The sequence below is a fragment of the Caretta caretta genome, chromosome 4, assembly GCF_965140235.1.
Source record: "Caretta caretta isolate rCarCar2 chromosome 4, rCarCar1.hap1, whole genome shotgun sequence".
Classification (NCBI taxonomy): Eukaryota; Metazoa; Chordata; order Testudines; family Cheloniidae; genus Caretta; species Caretta caretta.
The window spans coordinates 37,632,977-37,660,224 of NC_134209.1; the positions used below are offsets into that span (position 1 = coordinate 37,632,977).

The 27,248-nt window shown below is 44.2% G+C and overlaps 1 protein-coding gene and 1 long non-coding RNA gene across 3 annotated transcripts in view; one reads left to right on the top strand and one right to left on the bottom strand.

The window, feature by feature from the left end:
* Nucleotides 1–996: 996 nt before the first annotated feature.
* LOC125635229 (uncharacterized) overlaps nt 997–27,248 on the top strand; it is a 63,232-nt gene continuing 36,980 nt past the window's right edge. The window contains exon 1 of the long non-coding RNA XR_012668049.1: nt 997–1,133. This is a non-coding gene — a long non-coding RNA (uncharacterized LOC125635229). The remainder of the gene's footprint in view (nt 1,134–27,248) is intronic.
* Nucleotides 1,127–26,982, bottom strand: LOC125635776 (all-trans-retinol dehydrogenase [NAD(+)] ADH4-like). Of its 2 annotated transcripts, XM_048847866.2 has the most exons (9): nt 26,876–26,982; nt 15,524–15,625; nt 14,787–14,928; nt 12,212–12,299; nt 10,525–10,756; nt 9,616–9,876; nt 5,920–6,055; nt 2,890–3,028; nt 1,127–2,002 (listed from the first exon to the last, which is right to left on the bottom strand). In XM_048847866.2, the coding sequence occupies exons 1-9, from the start codon at nt 26,891–26,893 to the stop codon at nt 1,978–1,980; spliced, it is 1,143 nt and encodes a 380-aa protein (XP_048703823.1). In that variant the 5' UTR covers nt 26,894–26,982; the 3' UTR covers nt 1,127–1,977. The 2 variants fall into 2 exon arrangements, with proteins under 2 accessions (XP_048703823.1, XP_074983643.1); XM_075127542.1 differs by lacking the exon at nt 15,524–15,625 and having other exon boundaries at nt 26,876–26,980.

Consider the following 27,248-nt stretch of genomic DNA (forward strand, 5'->3'; position numbering starts at 1 on the left):
AGCCTTCCCTTTATATTTATGACACCATCGATGTTATTTAAACGTTTGTCATAAAAATGAGGTCCTGGATATTTCCTCTGTAACTTTCACTGTGGGCTTGCCTAAACAGGGACGTTTTCTCAGTTATACCAGTATAATTAAACTGGTATAGTTAAACCCTTAGGCGCTGACTTCCCCTCTGCCTGCTGGGTGCTTGACCTCCCAACTCTGGCCTCGCCCTGCCTCTTCCCACCCTGGCCCCACCCACAAGTCCCCGCCCCTGCCCCGCCTCTTCTCTGCCTTCTCCCCCATGTGCGCTGCGTCCCCACTCCTCCCCCTCCCTCCCAGAAAGTCCTAAGTGCCGCCAAACAGCTGTTAGGCGGTGGGTGGGAAGTGCTGGGAAGGAGTGGGAGGAGCGAGGACCCATGTGCATGGGGAAGGGGGAGGAGGAGGTTAGGAGGGGGACAAGGGGAGGTGGGTGCAGAGCACCTGCTAATTTTTCCCCGTGAGTGCTCTGCCCCGGAGCTCCCACGGAGTCGGCGCCTATTGTTAAACCAATATAGTAATACCAGTATAAATCCCTGTGTTGATAAGAGTGGCTTTTTTGGTTTTGTTTGCACAGCTTCCCAAGTCATACAAGCTAAACCAAAAATAGCCCTCCTACATTGGAATAAAAGTGTCTACACAGGGGTTTATACTGATAAAACACTGTTGGTTTAAATACACACCTTAGCCTATAATGGCATAGCTTTCCCACATAGACACAGTATTGCCAACTCTCATGAATTTATCGTGAGACACATGGTTGTGCCCCGCTGCTGCAGGAGCTCTCATGATGATGCAAAGAGCTCCTGCAGCCGTGCAGTTATTTTGGAGATGGTGACTACATGCACCACCCTCCTGTTTCCAGCAGCAGCCTGATTTCCTGTTCCCAGCAGCTGCCGGCTCTCTCTTCCCGTCCTGGTCTCAAGTATCTACTTCTCTGACTCCTCCCCGCTCCACCACTTCAACAGGAGAGAATGAGTGCTCTGCCCCAGAATGTCTAATAGCTCAGTGATCATGGCCCTCTCCTGTGATAGGGGAGACCCAGGCTCAAGTCCCTGCTCCAAGCCAGGCAGAAAAAGGGATTTGACAGCAGGCCTTCCACATCTCAGGTGAGTGCCCTAACCGCTGGGTTATTGGTTATAATAGAGTGGATGTCTCTGTCTCTCACTCTGTTTTTTTCCCCTTTGGGAGTAAGGGCTGGCCTGGCTTAGGCCTTCAATTCCAGAAGGTTCACGAATGTGAATCCGTAGTAGTGGAGTTAGGTGCCTACCTTCTCTGAAGGAGCAGGGCTTAGGCCACACTCTTCTCCTCAGCATTTCTTACTGGCTGCCTAAAGCAGTTCCCCACTTATCGTGCTGGCTTCTGTAAATCCCTTTCTTAGGTGCCTAACTCTCCCCGGGCACTGTATAGAGAATCTATGTGCCTAACTCAGGGCTGAGGATATCACTGGGTGGGAAAGCACCTGAAAGTTAGGCTTTACAATGCTCAGTCCCTTTGTGGATCTAACGCTTAGTCACTTTGAGGCTGTTTTTAGTCTTTTTGCAAGACGATGCCAACAAAAATGGAATGGAATGAAAACTCTTGGCATAAAAACTAGGAAACACATTCTATATAGTTAATTATTTCATGAGATTAGATACTATATACAAATAAAAAATAACATATCACAGTGTTAGCAAAAAAGCATGTTGCACTAAAGTGACCCGCTGTATGCACATCCATGTATAAATGTTGTGTATTGGTATCATACACTTCCACAACACTTATATCTGTGTGTTTATAGCTACTGTCTATTGTGACCTTTAGTTCCTACCTATTCGATATTGTCACGTACTGAACATAAGTACTTTCTGGAATATGTAAAGAAAAGATAATCGAGTCATTAAGCAGTGAGGCAGGCTGAGGATAAGGCTCAAATTCATATGGAAGTCTGCAAAAATTTAAGTTGAATCCTTAGAAAACCAAGACGGTTCTGATGCTGCGAACAGAAAATAGAAAAATATATCAACATTGTTTATTTGTAACTTTTTATTTAACATTTGTGCATAGCATCTGTGTATGGACAACACTCGTTTTTTACCTTCTGTGGCTGCTTCTGTTTAAAGTCTCAGCCATTCCCACCTCTGTCAGTTGTTGACCAATTCTTGTGCTGGGAGGGTGAAGTGCTAGGATTCAGAAGTTGCTGCAGTGATGGGGTGCAGGAGATGTTTGGGTTTCCTTTTAAAACTGTCCCCACAGTAAAGGGAAATTTGGGCTAGTTTCTCTGCCTTGGATGGAGTAACCTGCTCTTTGCTAAACCTGTCCGTGCCACAAATAACATAATCCTGTGGGGGAATGTCACTAAAATACTTGGCAAGACAAATTTTGGCTTTTGCAATAGGCCAGATTGGACCAGATGGGCCCTGGCCCCTCTAAAATGTCCCCTCACATGCACCCTTCAAATTACACAAGTTGAACTCAGTGCTATGCTATCAATAGACTCAGTATATATCTTGGGAAGAAAGTATAAATATTTCCAGCAAAAGCGTAGCTTAAAAGCTAAAAAAAAAAAAAAAAGTTTGTTTGCTCAGTGCTGATACCTCCTTTTTTAGTTTTGTTTATAAGAAAGTATTTTATTTAAATGTAGATTTCCCCATCCCTCTACCCTCCTCTGTGGAAGCACATGAACCCCTGCCTGAAACATTGGGCTGACTAGGAAACTGTTTGTGGGAGCCCCTTGAAAACACTGTCTCATCACCCTATCAGTTGTGCTTCGCTAAGTGAGCAGCAGGAATAAGGTTTTTGCTGGGTTTTTAAATGATGTTTTGTTTTAAAGGTGTTATATCAGCAAGATAAGGCTGGTTTAATTTCTTGATAACAACCTACCTCTTCCCCTCATACATAAGATCAAAAGCATCATTGATTTTGTCGAATGGCAGAGTGTATGTCACCAAGGCATCCAAATTGAATTTCTTTCCCATATAATCAGACACCAGCTTTGGTATAGAATCTACGCTCTTCCAACCTGCAACAAAGCATATAGCACCCCAAATCAAACAGGCTGTATTTACATAACTAGGTCATAAAAAAGATAATTTTGGTTCACGAATCGGAACAGGAAATTAGCCAGGTCAGCACTTCATTGAAAAGACCAAAGTCATTCTTGAGTGGGCTTGATTTGCCTCCTCTGGCCCAGGCAATCTGCACCCTCCTGCAACTGTGTCTTTGGGGAGATTGACTTGCAGGAGGAGATGTTTGCACTGTGATTCTCCCCTTGAGTTCCACTGGGAGAGGCCAGCATTAATTTATGCCAGGAAACTACGGAAGGTACCCCTCTCCCCAAAGGCTGCCCAAGAGATATTCTGGGTCAGTGCATTTTCTAGGCAAACTTGTTATGCCCTCTCCTAAGCAGGCCCATCACAATTTCTGGGCTGTGCTGGCTGCCTCCAGGTTCCCTGGGGGGGACTGAGGATGCAGGCAGCCTGTGTCATCTCAACCCATCTTTCTCGTTGCACTTTCCACTATGGGGGGCAGCTGGCATCCTGGTTCTGCTGATATTCCCTGGCAAAGCCCAGGGAGTGAAAAAAGCCTTCTGGATTTTCTATGAAGAGAGGAAAGTAACAGCGGCTTGGTCATGAAATCCGTGCTCAACTTGAACATTTTTTCCTGTGAGGGTTTTTAAACTACCCCTGTTCTCTCCCGTTACTTCTAGAATTACCAAGTGGCACGACAGTTTTCAGGTAGGAGAATATACATGGAAAGTAATTTAAGTTCAGAACAATTATTTAAGACTCTCTCTTGCTTAAACCATGAGGTGTGCAAGATTGTAGTTTATGGAGCTGTCAGTCATTAAAAAAGCATTTAAAGTCATAGCTTACTCTCATTCCATATGTGGAATGGCCTTTGAAGTCAATGGGGATTTGGCACAGAAAAACAAAACTGTAGGCAAAATGTCATCAACTCAGGAGGGGTCATTCACATACTTCATTTCACAGAATGGAGAACCTGGTCTCTCTAATCTGTTAGGAAGTGAGCCACCTCTTTTAAAACTAGTTGTATAATTTGGAATCATAATTTGTTTTTGAAGATCTACAAGTTTGATAATATGTGTATGTACAACAATATAAATAATATCCTTATCTGATTTTGGGGTATAGCTTATTTAATGGCCATTTAGACTTCTGATGTATGTATTTATACCATGTTCATCATTGTGGCATCTGAGCCTTAAAAGACCCTAACCAAGTAATCAAGTGGGTGACATTTACCCCTGTGCAGAGGGCCAGCATGAAGCTTGTGCACCAGTTCAGTCCCACTTAAGCTTTGCTTTGAGGGTGTGAGTGGTGAATAGCCCTTGTGCTGGACTTCTGCCATGGGGAATTTCTCCTGTGATTCTTTGTCTTGTGGCTCTCTCTCCCTGCCTGTGACACTGAAATTGTGTTGGTTACTTGGCTTATTGTGTTAATTATTGTTATTGCTGAAGGCAGGTAGGGTGTAGAGATGGGCTTGTGCCTTTGGAAGCTGAAAGCAGTGATCCATGATCATCCTGACCGTTACAGGAATTGAGTTCCACAATCCTGGGCTGACTGCTGAGAGAGCTCGGTCTCCAGTTCTCGTGAGTTTGACTCTGATAAATAACTGTGCTTCTCAAAACAAAAAAAGCTATCATGAAGAATCTTTGTGGTAGAGGAAGCTGCAGTTTGTCAGATAGATCTGCCGGTGGAATCTTTGAAGGGTAGGGCCATGAACTTGAACTTGATCCAGGGTTCAATAGGGAGCTTGAAGCCCAGGGATGAAGTGCTCCCTGCAGACCAGTAATTCCAGTCTTTTCTGATGAACATAATTTCAGTGATTCACAGCTATATAAAAAGGTAGGGGGAATATACGAGACTTTGGGCTTGCAATTTTTGGAATTTCTAAATTTCAAAGGATCCAGCAACTCCAGATACCACTCCCCATTCTCCCCTTGTGTAACGTCTCACTGCTATGGTTTCTCTCTTGTATGGAAACATTCTGTTTTTCCTATAAAAATACAAGATGGCAAACAGCTTGGCTTCCAAGAATGCTGTCTGAAAAGGGGGAAAGATTGTGCAATTTTAGATTAATTTTCTTGAATTGGATGGTAGACAGTCTTTTTCTATTTTTGTTTATATTTCCCCAAACGTGGTGGCAAAACAACTGCCATCGTGTTTTGGGAAATACTGCATATCTTAGAAAAAACAACGAGGAGTCCTTTTGGCACCTTAGAGACTAACAGATTTATTTGGGCATAAGCTTTCATGGGCTAAAACCTACTTCATCAGATGCATGGAGTGGAAAATACAGTAGGAAGATATATATGCACAGTACATGAAAAGATGGGAGTTGCCTTACCAAGTGTGGGGGGGGTCAGTTCTAACGAGATAATTCAATTAAAGTGGGCTATTATCAACAGGAGGAAAAATCACTTTTGTAGTGGTAATCAGAGTGGCCCATTTCAAACAGTTGACAAGAAGGTGTGAGTAACAGTAGGGGGAAATTAGCTTGGGGAAATTAGTTCTTGTAGTGACCCATCCACTCCCAGTCTTTATTCAGGCCTAATTTGAAATAGCCCACTTTAATTGAATTATCTCGTTAGATCTTACCCCCCGTCCCCACACTTGGTAAGGCAACTCCCATCTTTTCATGAACTGTGTATATATATCTTCCTACTGTATTTTCCATTCCATGCATCTGATGAAGTGGGTTTTAGCCCACAAAAGCTTATGCCCAAATAAATTTGTTAGTCTCCAAGGTGCCACAAGTACTCCTTGTTGTTTTTGCTGATACAGATTAACACAGCGAACACTCTGAAACCTGTATATCTTAGATGAGATGGATATAACTGTTCTTCCACCCTCCCACTGCCTTATGGCTAAACTATGTGGGAAAACGGACCTCCAAAGAAAGTGGCATTTATTTTCTTTCCCATTATCAGCTGCATTGGAGAAACAGGGATTGATTGTCCACCCGGAGCCACTCCAACAATTGTACAAGTTCCCCAGCCCACCATGATGCACTCCAGGGCAGCTTTCTGAAAGACAAAGCAAACTCAGATTTAAAGGGCACATTACTGCTTGTGTGATCAGACTTTAGGCTCTTACTCAGTTCATAGTTCATTAAACTTCCATGGACTTTAATCGGAGTTTGAGTGAGGACTGAGATGCTAGCCATGAGGTAAGAGGTAAATTACTGTCATGGATCAGAAACTGGCTAATTGCCAGAAAACAAAGCGCAGGAAAAATGGTAGTTTTCATCATGGCAATAAATGTGTTCAAAGGTGCTTAAAATGAAAAGATGGAACAGATCCCCCTCCCCACTACTGCAATTCAACTAGACATAAAGGTGATCTGAAAATTTGCAAAACAAGTAAGATTGACTTAACATAATTATGCAGAAAGATTGCATGAACTCTATGCCCTCCAAAAAGTCAGTACTGTGTTTAGTCTTACCTGAACAATACCATGATCACCTGTCTTAAAGATATATGATATTTTACAGTATTATGCTTGTTTTAGTAGTTCAGTCTTATTTCATTTACATTAAAAGTCAAATCCTGATTCCAATAAAGGCCATGACAGTACTCTCATTGGGTTGAACAGAACCAACATTTGGCACTGGAATCATATTCTTGTAAATGATAATACTTCATGTGACACAGTAATTTGGTTTATAGAGGATATCCCATGATTTCTTAACTCCTGAATCCAAACTTTTGCTGGGAGATAGGATAAATGCTGCAGCTCTGTGGTAAACTTGGTATCAGTTTGCATGGGTTAAGTAGGATGTAAGAAGTTAGTAATTAGTAAATAATTACCAAGAAAAAAGATTGAGTAATTTAATAATTTTTTTTTAAAGATTTCTGGCTTGGGAAATGGTACAATATGAATCTCTACAATTCCAAAAGCATGTATAGGAAAACTTTGTATGCACCCCATTGAGGGCAGCATATAAAGGTGAGGAGAACGTACATTCAGTCTGTGTTATTGAGGGCTGGAAATTAAACTTTGAGGTGACAGATTTGCAGCCTGATCTGGAGACCTTGTTGACTGGGGCAACTAGTGAGAACTGGAGAAGATGCTGAACGGAAATGCTTTATGTAATGGCTTGCTTATATAGTTCTCTTTCCCAAACAGCGGGATGGGCAGTGTCTGTGTTGGCATCTAGTGGGAATAGGTGAGGTTGCCTTTGGCTTTCCATATGATGCAGTGGCCAGATTAAGGCATGTTGCTAGATCATAAACCTGCACAGAGCTAGGTACCAGGGAGCGAGGAAGAGGGAACAAGGACCTTCTTGTGTCTCTGTGTAGGGGCCAAGAACAATCTTGTTCCTTGTACTTCAGGTTTGAAAGAAGAGGAAAATTCTGACAGCAAAGGCCATGCTACCAATCCATCCCAGAAAAGGGGCTGGTCTCCCCTTCTCCATTAAAGCGTGCAGCAACAACAGGTGCCTCGTGAGCTTTTCTTGCCTCAGAATCAACACCTCAGGAAGTTGCAGCTAGGGAAGTGCACCCTTAATTAACCTCTGTAAAGGCACCCGTATAACCCACAGAAACTTAATGTTAGCAGCTTTATTCTATTCATATCAGGAGTGTACCATTTTGGGAAGAAGAGCCATTGGGGGAGACAGTTATTGGGAGGATCTTTAGTACACAACACTTGGAGGGTATTTAATTGTAATGAATTATTACTGTCTGTTTTAATAAAAACAACAATCTCATTATATCCGACTGTTTATCCCATCTAAGTGTAAGCAGAGTCAGAATGAGCTCTACCCTGACATCTGGTGGTGAGTTGTGGAAAAGGACTTCAGGAGCTGATCTCATTTGCATGGGCACACCCACCTGGCCTAGCATGATGGGACTGCTTGCCCAAATAGTCACTTTGGCTACTGTGGGACCCCCAGTCTCTTTGTTATTGGGGTAGGAGTAACAAAGTATTGTTATCTTGGTTATGGAATCAAGGACAGTAGAACTGTACTTGGCATTTTATGGTGGAGGGACTCGCCCTCAACTAAATAGCACTTGCTAGGCAAGGGTTCCCAAGCCTACTGAACTGAGAGAGGCTGGGGATAGGTATGTGTACCTGGCATTATGGGCCCCAAACTATGTTGATTCCCTCCTGTCACTACTGTGTAATAACAGAGCTAATTTTGACTCCATTAGGAGTCTTGTTATATGCTACAGAGCTGAAATAACTGATTCCTAGGTCTAAGCATTAGACCTACTTTGGGCTAGAGGTTCTGAGTGTGCCAGCTCTGGTCCCCCCCTACCCCCCAATAGCTGAAATCACTGAGGGCTGAAGTTACTAAAGCTGAAATCACTGGGAGCTGTGTTAAGCAGGGGGCCTGAAGATATATTGGTGAGCAGTTAGCAGGGCAGCTGGCGGAGAAGAGTGGCTAGCGGGATGGCTAGTGGAGAGGAGCGGCCAGCTGGGTGGCTGGAGGAGAGGCGCAGCTGGCAGTGAAGACTGCAGCAGAACCCCACGGAGAGGCCGTCGACCCGAGCAGTGGAGCATGTAAGATGCCCCCCGCCCCATATCTCCCCCCACGTCCACCCAGATTGGGAGGTAAACTCTGCAGATGAACTTCTGAACTCTGGGGGCTGCACTGACCAAGGACAGAAACTGTGGGAGGAGCGACTGTTGGATGGCTGGATTTAAGACCCTGAGGGGAAAAGACACTGCCAAACTTACTTGGGGGTGGGTCTTTTGCTCATGGTTTGTGTTATGAATCCTGTTTGTGGTGTTTCCTCAACATAATGCCGCGTTGTTTCCCTCCTTTATTAAAAGGCTTTTGCTATACTCAGACTCTGTGCTTGCGAGAGGGGAAGTATTGCCTCTTAGAGGTCCCCAGGGGGGTGGTATGTAATTGTCCCAGGTCACTGGATGGGGGCTCGAGCAGCTTTTGCATTGTGTTATTGAAATGGAACCCCTAAATACTGAACCTGGCCCTTGTTGCTGCCAACTCTGACGGGCAGAAGGGTTACATGGGGGATTTGATAGCTGCTTTCAACTACCTGAGAGGTAGTTCCAGAGAGGATGGTTCTAGACTATTCTCAGTGGTGGAAAAGGACAGGACAAGGAGTAATGGTCTCAAGTTGCAGTGGGGGAGGTTTAGGTTGGATATTAGGAAAAACTTTTTCACTAGGAGGGTGGTGAAACACTGGAATGCGTTGCCTAGGGAGGTGGTAGAATCTCCTTCCTTAGAAGTTTTTAAGGTCAGGCTTGACAAAGCCCTGGCTGGGATGATTTAATTGGGTATGGGTCCTGCTTTTGAGCAGGGGGTTGGACTAGATGACCTCCTGAGGTCCCTTCCAACCCTGATATTCTATGATTCTACATAAGAGTCCTTATCACACCTATTACCACTGTATCAGAGCACAGACCTAGACCAAAATACACATACTGTAATGGAACGCAAAACTGTATTATACAGTTCAGTCATTAGGTGGCACTGTGTGTAAAATACCTTATTTAAAGCTAACCTTAGCCACACCTGGCAGAGCAGTAAAGGATCTTATGGTGAACACATCTGGTGTGCATAAGCAAGCTCTATGACCAGTCCATATCTGGTACAGAAGAACATGACACATACCATGACAGCAACGTTACCGACGCATTCAATGGCAAAATCAACACCACCATTGCTCATTTCAGTTATAACCTCCTGAATGGGCTTCTTGAAATCCTGAGGATTGAGGCAGTCAGTGGCTCCTAACTGTTTTGCCAATGAAAATTTATTGTTGTTGATGTCAATTGCAAAGATCCGGGAAGCTCCAGCAGCTTTACAGCCTATGACAGCTGACAGGCCGACTCCTCCCAAGCCAAATACAGCACAAGTAGACCCAGGTTCCACCTGCAATAATAAGAAAGGTTAGGAAATGGCTTTAGAACTCTGGAGACAAAAGGAGCTTTCTAAATGTTTGTCTGTGATCTCCGGCTCATGTCAATAAACCACAGCAAATGCACAGGTTGGATGGGGCCATATCCTTTTTATTGTTTGAAAAACATAAGAAATGATCCACTTCTTGTGTGTTTAATATCAAGACCTTTGATTCATGACTCACCCAGACCACGCCTCTCAAATGGAACTTGGTGTGTTAGTGTTCATTACCATTCATTAACACCAGAAATGTGGAAACTTGAAACTGAGGTTGTATATAAACCATCAAGTACAGTTTTGTTTTTAAAACTAAAACTGTACTAAAGATTTTAAAAATACATAAAATGCTGTATAAAACTACAGTAACAAAACACTGAGTAAAACTTTATTAAATTATTTTACATTATGCATACATATATATGTATGTATAATAAAAAATGGTTACAGTTAATGTTCCAGAAGAGCATATTCTTTTTTTAAATGAACCTTCAGAGGCAATAGTGCTCACTTTTTCATGTGAGTAGACCTACTGAATTCATTACAGTCATATGGAAAAGTTCCTAATCAAAGGGACTATTCATGTTAGTGCAGTGAGTAGGAGTTGGGTCTTAATTAGCTCACCTTGGCAGTATTGAGGGCAGACCCATAACCTGTGGAAAATCCACAGCCCATCAGACAGACTTTATCCAGAGGAGCAGCAGCATCAATTTTGACAAGAGAGGTTTCCGCTACAACAGTGTATTCGGAGAAGGTGCTAGTCCCCATGAAGTGGTAAATCTGCTTCCCTTTGCAGGTGAACCTGCTGGTACCGTCAGGCATCAGGTCTTGATCAGAAATAGGTGTTTTAATTTTGCTATAGCGACAACAACAACAAAAGAATTTATACTTCACCGTCCCCTGCTGTCAGTGTCCCTCTACTCTGACTCACCATATGAGTCAGCAGTGTGCCCTTGTTGCCAAGAAGGCCAATGGCATTTTGGGATGTATATGTAGGGGCATTGCCAGCAGATCGAGGGACGTGATCGTTCCCCTCTATTCGACATTGGTGAGGCCTCATCTGGAGTACTGGGTCCAGTTTTGGGCCCCACCCTACAAGAAGGATGTGGAAAAATTGGAAAGAGTCCAGCAGAAGACAACAAAAATGATTAGGGGGCTGGAACACATGACTTACGAGGAGAGGCTGAGGGAACTGGGGATGTTTAGTCTGCGGAAGAGAAGAATGAGGGGGGATCTGATAGCTGCTTTCAACTACCTGAAAGGGGGTTCCAAAGAGGATGGATCTAGACTGTTCTCAGTGGTAGCAGATGACAGAACAAGGAGTAATGGTCTCAAGTTGCAGTGGAGGAGGTTTAGGTTGGATATTAGGAAAAACTTTTTCACTAGGAGGGTGGTGAAACACTGGAATGCGTTACCTAGGGAGATGGTGGAATCTCCTTCCTTAGATATTTTTAAGGTCAGGCTTGACAAAGCCCTGGCTGGGATGATTTAGTTGGGGATCGGTCCTGCTTTGAGCAGGGGGTTGGACTAGATGACCTTCTGAGGTCCCTTCCAACCCTGATATTCTATGATTCTATGACCATCCTTTTGCTACTGCAGTCATGGGCTGCACTTGAACAAAGGTTGTCAATTTTTTGCCAAATGGTGAGTTGGTCTTTGTGGAATATGAAGAGTAGCGTTTAGGAGGAGACCAACCATCAAACTCACTTTCATGTCTGTCCTGAGCAAGGATTTTAACTGGGGTCTCCAGATGTTCTGCTAGATTAGTGTGTCACCTGGCTCCAAACAGTCAGATATTTTAGCTAGATACTTGAGAATAAATCTCCTGTGGCTATCACTTGGATTTAAAAGATGGCAAAGACTAGTATTTTATTCATTACACTTTCTAAGTGTCTGGCAAGCAAGATGACTACAAAGTGAAGTGTTCTCTGACCCGACTTCTCTTGGCACAAAAAGGGAGAGGAAAGCCGCTGCATCTCCACTGCAGGATCTTTCCCTGGTATGGCGGGAGACCCATAAAGAAGGGTAGCTGGCTCCTATACCATCATTCTCATCCCAGTGTAAGAGACATGTTAGGGGAAGGAGGGATAAGGCATGGCTAGAGCATACTGTGCTCCAGCTACTGCCAGTTGGTGGATGGTCTATCCCAGCCCATGAAAGTTAGAGCCGTCCCCAGGATGAAGCTGAACAGAGAATCATGGAACTGTAACTGCCTCCATGATTGTCTCTCAGCCCCTCCCAGCTGTGGCCCAATGTAAAAGCCTCTCCTACTGCTCCCTGCAACGTAAAATACAGTATTTGCAATTCCTACCTGATCTTTTCGCAAAGGTTGGTCTTTGGATTCAAGCAGAACTTGCATTGGCCACACTGAGGGACGTAGAGTGGGATAACCTTGTCACCTAGAAAAATCAGTATTTATCAGATACTGTTTGTTTGTTTAAAGTTATTTACAAAATTTGCTGTTGTTTTTTTCAAAGTCTCATAGGCCCAGCCCTGCAAGTTCTCCCTTCTTGGAACTCTTGTAGGCCCTAAATATGTCTAATTCTCTGTTGTCTGGTGGCACCTTAAAGACCAAGATTTATTTGGGCATAAGCTTTCATGGGTAAAAAACTGGGAGTGGGACAGCAACAAGGCACAGAGACTGGCATAATCAGAGGGAGACAAGGGATGAGATAGATGAAAGCCAGAAATGAGTTGGGTAGAGCCTTAAAGGTGAGGACAAGAAGTTTAAATTCTCTTTGGTAGACACATGGGAAACAGTGGAGGAATTCAAAGAGGGGGTGAGATGTTTAGATCAGCGGGCAAAGAAGATAATTTTAGCAGCCACATTTTGGATGAACTGAGGGTGGTGATGCAGCAAGCCAGAAAAGAGAAGGTTGCATCACTGTGCTGCTGTGTAAAAACAAAACAACCTCCCACTCCAAAAACAACACCAAAAAAGTGCCCCAGAGGTTACAGAGGGGAATGGGAAAGCCTGATTGCATTACAACAATAGCTGATCATCAGATGGGAGAGGGAAGAGTCACCTGCTTTGCTCGTTGTCACAGGGTAGCTGGTCTCTGTGGATAGTCCAGTGCCCTGGACTGGAGCAGGTAAGCCCAATACAGATAATTAAAGAGGTCTGGGCTACAGCTGGGCCTATAAAGGGCTGCTAATAGGCAGCAGGGAGAAGGAAGGATTGAGATAGGCTGAGCCCTAAGGAGGAAGCTGTATTGGAGTGGAGCTAGCTTCTGTGGTGGGTCCCTAGTAGGGTGACCAGATGTCCCGATTTTATAGTGACAGTCCCAATATTTGGGGCTTTATCTTACATAAGTGCTTATTGCCCCCCATCCCTGTCCTAATTTTTCACACTTGCTATCTGGTCACCGTAGTCCCTAGAGTCAGGGACACGGCCCTGTAGCTGCTGCTCTGGGAGGAGCAGAGCGGATGGAGGTTGGGGCCCTGAAACCTGGGGCCAAGAGCTGAGTTAGGACTGTGTTGTGCTTGTTTGTTAACCTCTCTTTAAAGAATAAACCTCCTTGCCTGAGACTGGTCATGGCAGCATTAGCTTTGGATCTGGGGAGTAGTGACAGCCCTGGTGACACTCATCAATCACTTGTTGCTAACCAGCCCCAAGGGCATCAATTGCAGCATAAGTTTCCATTTCTGGTTTACTCTGCAGCTGCAGATCTTTTTCCTGTTCTTTCTGTGTACAATAACTGAAGGGGACATATCTCCAGCAGCATCCATGTGAATTGCTTTGTGGTCTTTCCTTCTCAAATCCGAAACAACCATAAACGTATCTGCGTTAGCTACGTCAGAGTTACTGCTTGTCACAGACTCCTAGAGCTCAAAGCCAGAAAGGACCACCAGATCACAGCCCACCAACAACACCCAACAACCAAAATTAGACCAAAATATTACAGCCCTCCGGAAACTAAACTGTTATGTCCTGCAAGCAGAGAATCGGAGGGACTGAGGTACACCAGTGCCTGAGGCCCTTGCAATAGCAAGGAACTGATTAAGTGATATATACCCAGATGATTCCAGTAAGTGACCTGTCCCCTGTGCTGTAGAGGAAGGCAAAAAAAAAAGAAAAAGAAATGCCACTGGCAATGCGTACTAGCCCACCCTACCCAGTGTCCCATCTCCAGCTGTGGCCATCTCTGCTGTTTCAGAATAAGGAGACACTCCCATCCCTCTGAATAAACTTGGAGGGGGAAATCCCTTCCTGACCCGAAGGGATGAGTCCCAAAGCATGAGATTTTAGGAACATAAGACAAAATGGAAGGACAATCAGGGCTGCTGAGCCTTGCCCCCTATCATCACAAGCAACCCTGTCATGCAGTCCCACTCATAAATTTGTCCAGCTCTATTTGTTAAAACTAATTTAGTTGTTTGCCCCACAACTCCTATTGGGAAGCTGTTTCATGACCTCAGCCCTCTGGTAGTTAGAAAACTTCTTCTAATGTCCATGAGCCAGCATTGTCCTTCAGCTTAAATAGCTCTTCATCTTCCCTGGTGTTTACTCTCCTCCTCTGCAATCTATTTAGAGAGAGTAATCATATCCCCAATCACATGGGGGGTGGAGGGGCATGTAGGAGGAGTTCAGTTTATGTGCACTCTCTTTAAACACATTTAGTAGTGCCATGTCTTCTGGCATGACAGATAACTTTGGAGACAAAATGCTTCATCCCGTTGCATTTTATCCTCCACCATGTATAACCACCAAAGTTTAATTATAACTAAACTTCTACTCTAATAGAAGGCCTGGTTTTTCACTGGTTTCTGTAGTTTATACCAGTATAAATCATTGACTTCAACAGAGCATCACCAACATATAGCCCTTGTGTCAGAATGGCAAAAAAGGCTCTGACACTGCAATGGTATAGCTAATTTCTCAGTACCTGGTTTAAATGTAGTCACTCCTGGTCCAGTGCTCTCCACAATTCCTGCTCCTTCGTGGCCCAGGATGACTGGAAAAAGACCCTCCTTAAAACTGAGGCTAACAGCATGAGCATCAGTACGGCACACCCCCGTCGCAACAATCTGTAAGGCAGTAACACTCTTACATTTACACTGTAGGTGCTAATGGAGAATTACAGCTGTGACTTGAATCAAATTAGAGAGCTGCTCTTACCATTGCAATACCACCAAGTTTGATGGGAAATTTGAGCTATTGCCTTGATAATACCAAGCACTGGAACTTCATTAATGTTGTGGTTTTGCACAACCCAACCATTGTCAACATATACAGCACAAAATAAACATTTGAATGCCCTTTTTTATGGAGACAAGGAATCACAAAATGTTCGACCATTCTCTTTCTTTTTCTTTCTTTCTTTTTTTTTTGTTGAGAAGCAACACACAAAAGTAAATTAAATCTGATTATCATGAAATTTTGCCTGCATGTACATCTTGGTGTGATTTAGGGAACACAGTACACTCTGGCTGCTCTGCCCCACTTTAGCAACACAAAACAGCTGTCAACTCATCTTAAATGGGCTTTTAAACTATGTTTATGTTTATGACTGCTTTGCACAGCCAGGATATATTGGTGAATCTTAACTGCTTCTTTCAAATGTAATAGCCTTCACTGCTATGCTACTCCAGTTTTACACCAGTGTCAATCCAGATGACTTACCTTAACTCTAATTTCATGTTCTTTGGGTGGGGCGACTTCAACCTCCTCAATAGAAAAGGGGTTCCCTGCTTCCCAGGCAATGGCTGCCTTGCATTTAATAACCTTGGAAAGGAGTAAGTACATTTCAGATTTTACTTTATTGCACTCTCTACAGTGCATTTTGAAAAATAAAGAGCAAGATTCTGATCTCATTCATCCTGGGGTGAATCAAGAATAATTCAATTTAAATAAATGAAAAATAAAAAATAATAAAAATGTATAGCAAATGGAAGAAAAGGGAGACTGATAGTGATGAATATAAACCAGAAGTTAGGAATTGTAGAAAATTGATAAGGGAAGGAAGGGGACACAAGGAGAAATCTATGGCTAACAGAATTAAGGAGAATAAGGAGCTTTAAAACTATATTAAGAACAAAAGGAATCCTGACAATAGTATAGGTCCTTTAGTAGATGGAAATGGTAGAATTATCAATAATAATGCAGAAAAGGAAAAAGTGTTCAATAAATATTTCTATTCTGCATTTGGGAAAAAAACAAATGATATATTCTCATCATATGGTGTTGATAGCACTCTTTCCATTCCTCTAGTATCTATAGAGGATGTTAAACAAAAGCTACCAAAGCTAGACATTTTAAAAATCTGCAGGTCCAAGAGTTTTAGAAGAGTTGGCTGAGGAGCTCACTGGACCATTAATATTGATTTTCAGTAAGTCTTGGGCCTCTGGGGAAGTTCCAGAAGACTGGAAGAAAGCTACTGTTCTGCCAACTTTTAAAAAGGGTTAAAGGGGTGATCTGGGTAATTATAGCCTGACATAGATCCTGAGCATCTCATACAGGACTTGATTAATCAAGAATTAAAGGAGGGTAATGTAATTAATGCAAATCAACTTGTGTTTATGGAAAATAGATCCTTTCAAACTAAGTTGATGATATTTCTTTTTGGTAAACATATAAGTTTGGTTGATAAAGATAATAGTGTCAATGTGATAGACTTCTGTAAGATGTTTGACTTGGTACCACATGACATTTTAATTTAAAAAACCAGAATGATATAAAATTAACATGGCACACATTAAATAGATTAAAAACTGGCTAACTGACCATTCTCAAAATGTAACTGTAAATAGGGAATCATAATTGTGTAGGTGTGTTTCCAGTGGCATCCCACAAGGATTGCGTCTTAATCCAATATTATTTAACATTTTTTATGAATGACCTAGAAGACAACATAAAATCATCACTAATAAAATTTGCAGATGACAGAAAAATTGGGGGGGAATGGTAAATAATGAAGAGGACAGGTCACTGATTCAGAGCGATCTGGATCACTTGGTAAACTGGACCCAAGCAAACAATATTCAGTTTAATATGGCTAACGGTAAATGTATATATGTAGGAACGAAGGACGTAGGCCATACTTACAGGATGGGGGACTCTATCCTGGAAAGCAGTGACTGAAAAGATTTGGGTGTCTTGATGGATAATCAGCTGAACATGAGCTCCCACTGTGACAGGGTGGCCAAAAGAGCTAATACGATCCTGGGATGCATAAATAGGGGACTCTTGAGTAGGATTAGAGAAGTTATTTTACTTGCATATTTGGCACTGGTGTGACCACTGCTGGAATACTGTGTCCAGTTCTGGTTCCCACAGTTAAAGAAGGATGTTGATAAATTAGAGTGGGTTCAGAGAAGAGCCACAAAAATGATTAATGATTAGAGACTGGAAAAAATGTATTATAGTGATAGCTCCATGAGCTCCATCATTTATCTTAACAAAGAGATGATTAAGGGGCGACTTGGTTACATGGGGAACAAATATTTAATAATGGGTTCTTTGGTCTAGCACTGAAAGATAGAACACGAACCAATGGCTGGAAGTTGAAGCTACACAAATTCAAACTAGAAATAAGGTTTAATTTTTGAATGATAAGACTAATTAACTGTTGGAACAATTTACCAAACGTTATGATGGATTTTTCATCACTGACCATCTTTAAATCAAGATTGGATGTTTTTCTAAAAGATCTGCTCTCGGAATTATTTTGGGGAAGTTCTCTGGCCTGTGTTGTATACAGTGATCAGACTAGATGATCACAATGGTTTCTTCTGGCCTTGGAATCTATGAATGATGGTCCCCGGAAGAAAAGCTGGTGTAACTGAAATCAGAATTGGGATCCATACCATATAAAATCAGCTTGAAGTTTAGGTCTATTTCAAGTTTGGAATTCAGATACAAGATAATCTGCATTGTTTAGAATGACAATAATTTCCCAATCTTCATTAATCTGCCCTTTTATCTTTCCAGCTCACATTATTTACATTATAGATGCATTAATTCTCACCACTCTGATACAGAGGTATCATAAATACTATGACCCAAATGCAATAGGTCCATCCGCTCCCCTTTTCTATGTGATACGAGATGAAGAGAGGCAAAATAGAGCATAACAACCCTGAATTGTGTGCAGCATGTAGGTGATGGGGGAGAGCAGGATCATTGTCATTCTATGCCTTAGCCCCTATGGATCATGGCAGCTCTTCTGTATGAACTTCATGTATAGTCAGGGCTCTGTGGCTTGAGGTGAAGTCAGGAGTCGGACTAGCCACGCTGTGCACCTCTCAGGACAGGTGGATTTCCGTGGGGAAATTACTGCTGAATAAAGCAGAATTAATTCTCTTTTGTACCCTCCAACCACTTGGAGAGGGAGCGGAACCAATAGCAGCACAGCTCCAAAGGGAGTCATGTTGCCCAGGGAAGGGAAAAAGAACTCAAATTGCTGGTTCTGTTCAAAGGTCTCTGTAGATCCATCAAGTGTGCTGGTGTTTCCAGCCCTGTCTCTTTTCCTCTCCACACTGTCATAAATGCCTCACTCTGGAGGGAAGGATTTGACTGAAATCCAGGGGTGAAAGTAAGTCTTGGGACTTACCGGTATGGGGCTGGGCTGGGGCCGGCTCTGGCCCCTGGAATGGGCGGGGCTGGGGGAGGTCAGAGCCAGCCCTGGCCCACCCTGTACCGGCAAGTGCCTTCTTCCCCCTCCCTGGGGTAACAGGGGCAGCCGGGGGCTCTGGCAAAGGTTTAAAAGGCCCTGGGTGGTAGTGGCGGCCGGAGCCCTGGGCCCTTTAAATCATCCCCAGAGCCCCGCCACCGCTTCCCCAGGGCTCCGGCCACCACTACTGCCCCGGGCCCTTTAAATCGTCCCTGGAGCCTGCCGGAGCCCTGGGGAAGTGCCGGCGGGGTTCCGGGAACAATTTAAAGGGCCCAGGGCTCGGCCGCCGCTACTGCCCCGGGCCCTTTAAATCGCCACCCCAGCCCCACTGCCGCTACCCCAGGGCGCCGGCAGCGGGGCTCTGGCAGCAATTTAAAGGGCCGGGGGCTCCAGCTGCTGCTGTGAGCCACAGGCCCTTTAAATTGCGCCTGGGGAAGCCGATCTATCCTGGTACAGCGCACCGGCTCTTGCCGGTACGCTGTACCGGGGCGTACCGGCTTACTTTCACTTCTGCTGAAATCCGAAGGGTTCAAAGTCACGGCAGCTTGAGTACTCTTTCCTCCCACACTCCTCCCCTGGTAGGACAGCATGCGTGTCTCTCATTCCTTGCTGAGGCAAAGCTGTCATTGATGGACATGAAGTGAGTTTTGCCTGAGTAAAGAATACAGGAATGTGGCCTTCTAATAACTCTTACGTTGTTTGAAATGTATTCAATAATTTAATTCCTCCTTAAAGCTTAAGCATTTGAAGAATCTCCAAGCATGGAGCCACAGGCTGATGAGGACAAATGTGAATCTTTGAACAAGTATAATATATACAGATAAATTATGTGAAAAATAGCTCTTATAATTTTTGGGGGGATTTTGAACGCTGGTGCTACATAAGGAGCTGCTTTGCTGCACCCGTAATACCAGGAGCAGCTGTTATAATAAAACAGAACAGGGTCTGTGGTAACAGGTTTTTAGAAAGAAATCTATAGTATTGTAAGCATCTAACATATGTGTTCATTAGTATCTGTGATTTTAGTAACATCTTGGCCCATAGAATGACAATAACTTTCTAAGTTACTGAAGCTGTTATCGCTCCTGATCTTTCAGTCCTGACACAGACAAAATGTCTTGAATGAGTAAGAACTCAGGGCCGATTATCTGAGCTGAACCAGAATCATGGAAACCCACAGAATCCTGCTTGTGAAGATTTCAGTGAAAATGCAGCACGCCACTGAATATGGCATAGATATACAAAGCATGTTACTTTGGCTATTTACAAAGGGCAAGAAGGAAGTTAAATACAAAAATAGCTGAATGAATGAAAGGCAGGAGCCTCTCTTCAGCTAGGGTTATCTGGAGAACACGACGCTCTAGTCATGCCTCCAGTCCTTCCCCAGGCCAAGCCCTGACATACCCCCTATGCAAGAGCAAGCCTACCTGCCTTGGGGGTTCACCTACACCAGCAGAATCCACTTGTATCTGGTTGTCAGTTTTAAGGCCGCTCTGCCAAGATGTCACCTAAAATCTGAGTAATCCTGCACTGGGAAGGGAAGGTGATATTCAGTCTGTTCTTTTGACAAATATTATAAGATGGTCTTGGCTTCTATTTTTAAGACATATTCAACTAGAAATATTCACTAATCTACCTCTCAGCTATTTAGAGTTATTACTTTTGGCTGAGACCCTGTATTCCAAGTGAATTTGTTTAACTAAGCTATGAATTGATATTTAAAAAGAAGGATTTCTTGTAACAGTGTCCAGATACCTTCCAACTAGAGCAGCCTGAATTGGGTAGTTGTGTCCTCAAAAATAGCTGAGAAAAGACACTGTGTTTGAGTCAAGGTGTGAACTTTTTGTAAATGACATTTTACGTTTTTTTTTTCCTTTTAGCTAGCTAAGAAGCATAGAAATCAGAGCTGCCAACTGGCATCATTTTAAATGATTGAGAATTTTTAAAAAATGGAGTGAACTGTGACTGTCTTACTAAAACCCGTTGCAAAATCCAACTATATAGGTGAAATTCATCCCTGTGCAGAGGACCAGCGCAGGCCTACAGGGTTAGGGTTACAGCTGTGCAGAGGAACAGGCCAGAGTTGAGGTTTAAGTGGTTGGGTAGGCCTTGTGCTGGCCTTCTGCACAGGGGTGTGAATTTCAGCCTATTGGCTTGATTGACTGTTGCCCTGCAACTTGTGTAGTCATTGACATCAGCACAATTTGAGTGCAAAGTCTTGTAAAAATGCTACCAGGTCAGAAAGATAGCGTTTTATTTCCACTTTTCACTCGCTCTGCACTGCCGTTCATGAAAGCACAGTGTGTGGCAATTTGAGGACTCTGTCTATGTGCAGCTGATGAATTCTGCTTGCTATTATGAAATTGTTGTATCATAGAATGCCTCTCAGTGCCTCTCAGACCGGATTGCTGACAGGACTGTAGCATGCACTTACCAGACTAGGGATGACACAGAGTCAGTCTTTAGATCTTAAATGATCACTTATTCAGATGAGACAAAAGGCTGGTTCCTATCCATGAGGACAGATTTGCAGAGTGATAGGTTGCGTGGCAATGATGTCACCTTGTAGGGTTCTGTGGTCACCTGCCAAAGGGGGCTGGAAGTTATAAAAAAAGGGTCTCTCAGCTGCCATTTTAGAGGCAGAGAGAGAGAGAGGAGGAGGAGGAGAAGAGACCAGAGAGTCCATATGCAGGAGGACGGGGGGCAGAGAAAGGAACCTGGACTCCATAGAGGACTCTGGACTTTGCCCAAATAATTGTTCAGAGTGGTGGGGAAACTGAGGCAGGGAAAATACATATAGGTTTGTTTAGTACTTTGTATAGAATGGCGTATCTCTCAGGTGACGTAAAGAGTAATGGTGTTTAGAATCCTCTGCAAAACCTGTCTGTGTGTCTGTTGGCTTTCATTGTCATGTACCCCTGAGGAGGTAAGCTGTAAACCAGAAAGCTCACCCTTGGGTGGGATCCTGGGTAATGTGCAAGAGCTGCTGGGGAGGATTGAGGGAGAATATACTAGTTTAAGGGCCGAAGCAGCTGGGCTGCAGGGTTCCTACCTCCAAGAGGGATGTCAGATACGAGGTCTGCGCCACGAGTGCATGCCAAGAGGCCCAAAGTCAGGGACAATGCTTAACTCTGCCCTGCCCCAGAAAGCTAAGGCATGTGAGATTCAGCATTTGGATCCTCTCACAGCAGTCTTGCAAGTATCCCACAGGGGGAGCTTGACCAGATCCCTGACAGGAGGCAATGATGAATGGACCCTATAAAAGTAAGATACTTTTTAAAGGCTGCCTGAGTGAATCTGTGTCCTGTACAACACGTGTACTGGGCAGAATTGAGACTGTGAAATAATGCAGGGAGGAAATCACGGTGGCACTCTTGAGGTGCAGCAGTCTAGGATCCTGCTGTAGAAGTGGTGTCCCTCAGTGGAGAAGCAGATAACTGTGCAGGGTGTAAAGGATTAGAAAGATGAATTGCTTCACTTGAACAGGAGATTTTCTGATTTATTTATATTTTCAATGTTCATAAATAAACACAACACAATTTCAACTGAGGGTCTGTATGCTTTGGGCCAACATTTCCCCTTGTCTGGCGCACAGATATTGACTCTGACCAACAGTTTCTATCACATCAGTGTGGGACAGATTTTGCTCTCATTTAAATCAGTCGCTCTGCCTGCCAGACTCCTATTGAAGCTGCTCTACTTTGGATAAATAATTACATAGTCTTTGGAGCAGGTGGCTGGACCTGGGTCTTCCTCCTCCTAGGTGAGTGCCGTAGCCACCAAGTAACAGAGTAAAGGCTTGTCCATGTGGCGATTTAGTGCATGGCAAGCTGGACTAGCATGCCATGCGCTCACTGGCCATGTGACCTGCTACTGTGCACTAAAAATTCCAGAGATCAGGTCCCACAGGCAAGATAGGTTGGGGAATGCCGATCTTCACCTGGTTTGAGGATCCTGCTGGGGCTTAGGCATGAGATATGCAACCAGAGTCCTAGAGTCAAGTGTACTGCAGATGCCCGGAGGTAGCAGCTTAAGCGCCGAGGGAACTTTTATAGCAAAACTGTAGGTGCGGAGTGAGTTTAGGCACCTACAGAGTTAAGTAGCACCCTAGGAGTGTTTGTGGATTGCAGTAGAGCTTAAATCTGGAGTTTAGCTGCTATGTCCTTTTGTGGATCTGGGCTTCAGATACTGTGGTTGTGGAGGGCTATGTTAGTACTTTAAAAAGACAGACTATATTTATCTCGGTATGATCAACTTTTGATATAGACTTTTAATCCAGATTCTATTAGGTTGGATGGAAATTAGGAATCTGAGGCCTTGTCTACACTACGAAATTAGGTTGATTTTATGGAAGTCGATTTTTAGAAACCGATTTTATACAGTCGATTGCGTATGTCCACACTAAGCGCATTAAGTCGGTGGAGTGCGTCCTTACTACCGTGGCTAGCATCGACTTACAGAGCGGTGCACTGTGGGTAGCTATCCCACAGTTCCCGCAGTCTCCTCTGCCCATTGGAATTCTGGGTTAAGCTTCCAATGCCTGATGGGGCAAAAACATTGTTGCGGGTGGTTTTGGGTACATGTAGTCAGGCTCCCCTCCCTCCCTCCTTGAAAGCAACGGCAGACAATCGTTTCACGCCTTTTTTTCCTGGGTTACCTGGGCAGACGCCATATCACGGCAAGCATGGAGCCCGCTCAGCTCACCATCACCGTATGTCTCCTGGGTGCTGTTGACAGACGCGGTACTGCATTGCTACACAGCAGCAGCTCCTTGCCTTCGCGGCAGACGGTGCAGTAGGACTGATAGCCATCGTACGTCTCCTGGGTGCTCCTGGCAGACCTCGGTGGGGTCGATCAGCGGCGCCTGGACAGACATGGCTATCCTCCTCCTAGAGCACTGAATGGAAGCCAGAGACTCCAGGTCATTGTCTTCTTTAATTTTCTTCTCATGGAGATTCAGTCCTACCTGGAATATCTTGTGAGCTGGAGGCTTCTGCCTCAGGCTGCTCTCCCAGCCGGCAGGGCCGCACGGTAACACCTACCCCTTGCTCCCATGGCTCACGAAGCCTGGACAGTAGTAAGGAGCAGTTCAACTATAGGCAGCGCAAGTGCAGAATGGTGGTGGAATGTGCCTTTGGACGTTTAAAAGCTCGCTGGCGCTGTTTGCTGACGAGGTCAGACCTCAGCGCAACCAACATTCCCATTGTTATTGCTGCTTGCATTGTGCTCCATAATATCTGTGAGAGTAAGGGGTGGGAGGTTGAGGCAAATCACCTGGTGTCCGATTTTGAGCAGCCAGACACCAGGGCGATTAGAAGAGCACAGCAAGGCATGCTGTGCATCAGAGAGGCTTTGAAAACCAGTTTCATGACTGGCCAGGCTTCGGTGTGACAGTTGTGTGTGTTTCTCCTTGATGCAAACCCACCCCCTTTGTTGATTTTAATTCCCTGTAAGCCAACCATCCTCCCCCTTCCAAATAAAGTAACTATTGTTTTGAATCCATGCATTCTTTCTTTATTAATTAAAAAAAAAAAAAAGAGCTAAGGGACAAGGTAGCCCGAGTGGGGTGGGGGAGGAGGAAAGGACAAGGCCACATTGCTTATTGTAGCCACGCTAAAAATCCAACTGTTTGAATGACAGCCTTCTGTTGCTTGGGCCATCCTCTGGAGTGGAGTGGCTGGCTGCCCGGAGCCTCCCCCCCACGTTCTTGCGCGTCTGGGTGAGGAGGCTATGGAACATGGGGAGGAGGGAAGGCGGTTATACAGTGGATGCAGCGGGGGTCTGTGCTCTTGTTAGCTTTCCTGCAGCTCCAACAGATGCTTCATCATGTCCGTTTGCTCCCCCAACAGACACTTCATCATGTCCATTTGCTCCTCCATTAGCCTCAGCGTCACATCCTGCCTTCGCTCTTTGCGCTCACTTAATTCTTTCCTGGCCTCTGCCACGGAATGCCTCCATGCATTAAGCTGTGCCCTATCAGTGCGGGAGGACTGCATGAGCTCAGAAAACATGTCATCATGAGTGTGTTTTTTTCGCCTTCTAATCTGCGATAACCTCAGGGACGGAGATGATAGGGGGAGCGTAGAAACATTCTATGCTCTACGATTCTGGGGGGACTGCATTGTCACCTGTGCTGCTGAGTTCGCCACGCTGACCAAACAGGAAATGTTCCTGGGGCTTTTCCTGTGTACCTGGCTAGTGTATTGGAGTTCAAAGTGCTGTCCAGAGCAGTCACAATGGAGCACTCTGGGATAGCTCCTGGAGGCCAATACTGTCAATTTGTATCCGCACTATCCCAAATTCGACCCAGCAAGGTCGATTTTAGTGCTACTCCCTTCGTCGGGGAGGAGTACAGAAGTCAATTTTAAGAGCCCTTTAGGTCGACGGAACGGGGTTGGTTGTGTGGACGCAGTCATTTTTAAATCGACCTAACGCGGCTAAATTCGACCTAGCCCTGTAGTGTAGCCCAGGCCTGAGGCTTTCAGTTTAGCTTTCATCCTTTAAATCTTACAATGTAATTTAAAAATCAGATATGGGGCTCAAATATACAGCTAAATTAAAACAATATTTTCTGGATTGCAGAACTTCAGCTGCTTTGTAGACATAGCTACTGAGGTGTTTCAGGGGAATAAATCTAACAATCTGACTGCACAATTGTTCAGTTAATAGAACAATTAACATTAACTCAACAGCAGTCCTCATTTAATTTCCCTTCTAACAACTATTTAAGTTAGAGTTCTGGTTTACAGTGGAACAGCCACAAGCACAGTTTGTTGAAATGAATTCCTCTTGGCTTCCAATGTAACTAGATATTTATAACTGTCAGGAGTGGAATGTTGCAATCAGTTATCAACCATTGTTGTCCTGTTATTTGTTTTCTTGTTGCCATCATCCAGTATTTCATCACAACTCTCTCTATTAGTATTATATTTTTACTGAAGTATACAATTTCTTGAAGAAATGTGAACTTGGACAGAGTTAATGGAATGAGAGTGCCTTGCAAAATAATTTATTAGGTGGAACTGTCAGGACCGAATCCTGCTTGCGTTTAAGTCAGAGGAAGTTTTCCCTTACGCATGCACTGGCCCCTATCTTCTCCTTGTTCATCAGGTTACCACCCTGTCCTCATTGTGATACCGCTGAATAACATTTTAACAATGCTCATGAGGACTGAGACTGTATTATTAATAAATAATACAGAAAACAAAAGAAGCAAACTCTAAGTTGCTTCCTCGTCCAGTTTTGGCAGTGTGCCCCGTCTCCTCTTTAGACCCTTTCCCCTGCAAACACTTGTGCATGTGCATAATCCTACTCATGTGAGCACTCCCACTGAAATCACATAAATAAAGTTAGTGACATATAAATGTGTTCAGGATCAGACCCTGAGAGTGTAAATTCTTTGGAGCCCTTTAAATTGGGTCAGATTCTTGTCCTTGCTGTGGTCCCGTTGGGCTGCTAGAGTGGTGCCAAAGGGCTGTAAAATTACCCTCAGGAGCTGACATGTTGCTTTTGTGTTGTCCAGGACAGGGATGGGACATTGTTTTGGGGGTTTTTTCCCCAGAGCTGGAGAGGGTGGAGTGCTTTGCATTTCAGCAATTCCTCGGATGTAATGGCTCCTAAGAGCTGTACAGCCTCAAGTTTGCCAGAAATCTGTTTGCAGAGTATATTGTCAGTGCTAAACAAGTAATAATAAATAATACTGAAATAAAGACTGAAGGATTGGGCCCCATGTTGCACTTAGCCCTAGATCTGTAACATTCATATACTATAATGCATACTAACATTCCGGGGAAACAGTTATACTTCTGACCAGGTACGCAGTACAACAAAACAACGGGGAATAAAAGTCAAACCATGGCATATGTTGGGGCAGGGCATGTACCAGGAATGTGCTCTATTCTCTGATTTGCCACATTTTCTCTTAGTCCAATTTTTTACGGTTGGATTTAATAAAAACCCTTTTCTGTATATCTTAATTTCAGAAACAGCTCCTCTGCACAGTGGTGCCCATTCCCCTTGCTGCAGCCCAGGGGTATTGCTCTCAGCCCGACCCTGCTACTCTCCATCCCAATTGTGTGATCCATCTTCCCCGCAAATCCGCAGTGAAATCAAGGGAACACCAGGACTGCAGCATCCCTTACTTTACTCTCCACTTACTGCGCTCTACAGTGCCCCGAGCAGGAGACATGGGGATCCTTCAGAGCACTCTCCCTCTGTGCCACCCACCCCACCTTAGTCACTGCTGCAAAGGAAGAGAGCAGCATGTGATACCTGCACAGCACTCAGAGAAGATATACCCGTGCTATGCAATCAAAGAGGAGGACTGGAAATCAGCACCAAACAAGCGTACCCCATTGTCTTACTTTGCCCACTGTGCTCATCTTCTTCCCCTCTGGAGTCTCTCTCAGGAAGGAGTCTGGGCTCAAAGAGTTGTGCTCAGATCAGCAGTGCTACCAGCTCCACAGGTACAGCCCACAAAAGTCTGTCTGTCCAGGGAGCAGCCTACACTGCCCTAAATAGCAGCTAGCATTTCCCTCATTCCACTCCCCTTTCCCCTCCTACCTCAGCACTCCTCCCTTTTCAATACTCTTCTCCTCCCCTTTCAGTACTTCAGTACCTACCCTGTACTTCCCATGATTTCCTCCACCTTTTGTTTGCTTTAGTTGAGCAATATTAAATATTCTAGCTCACAAAATCGACTGTTTCTAACTCCACGGTAAACTAGCAATGAACTTC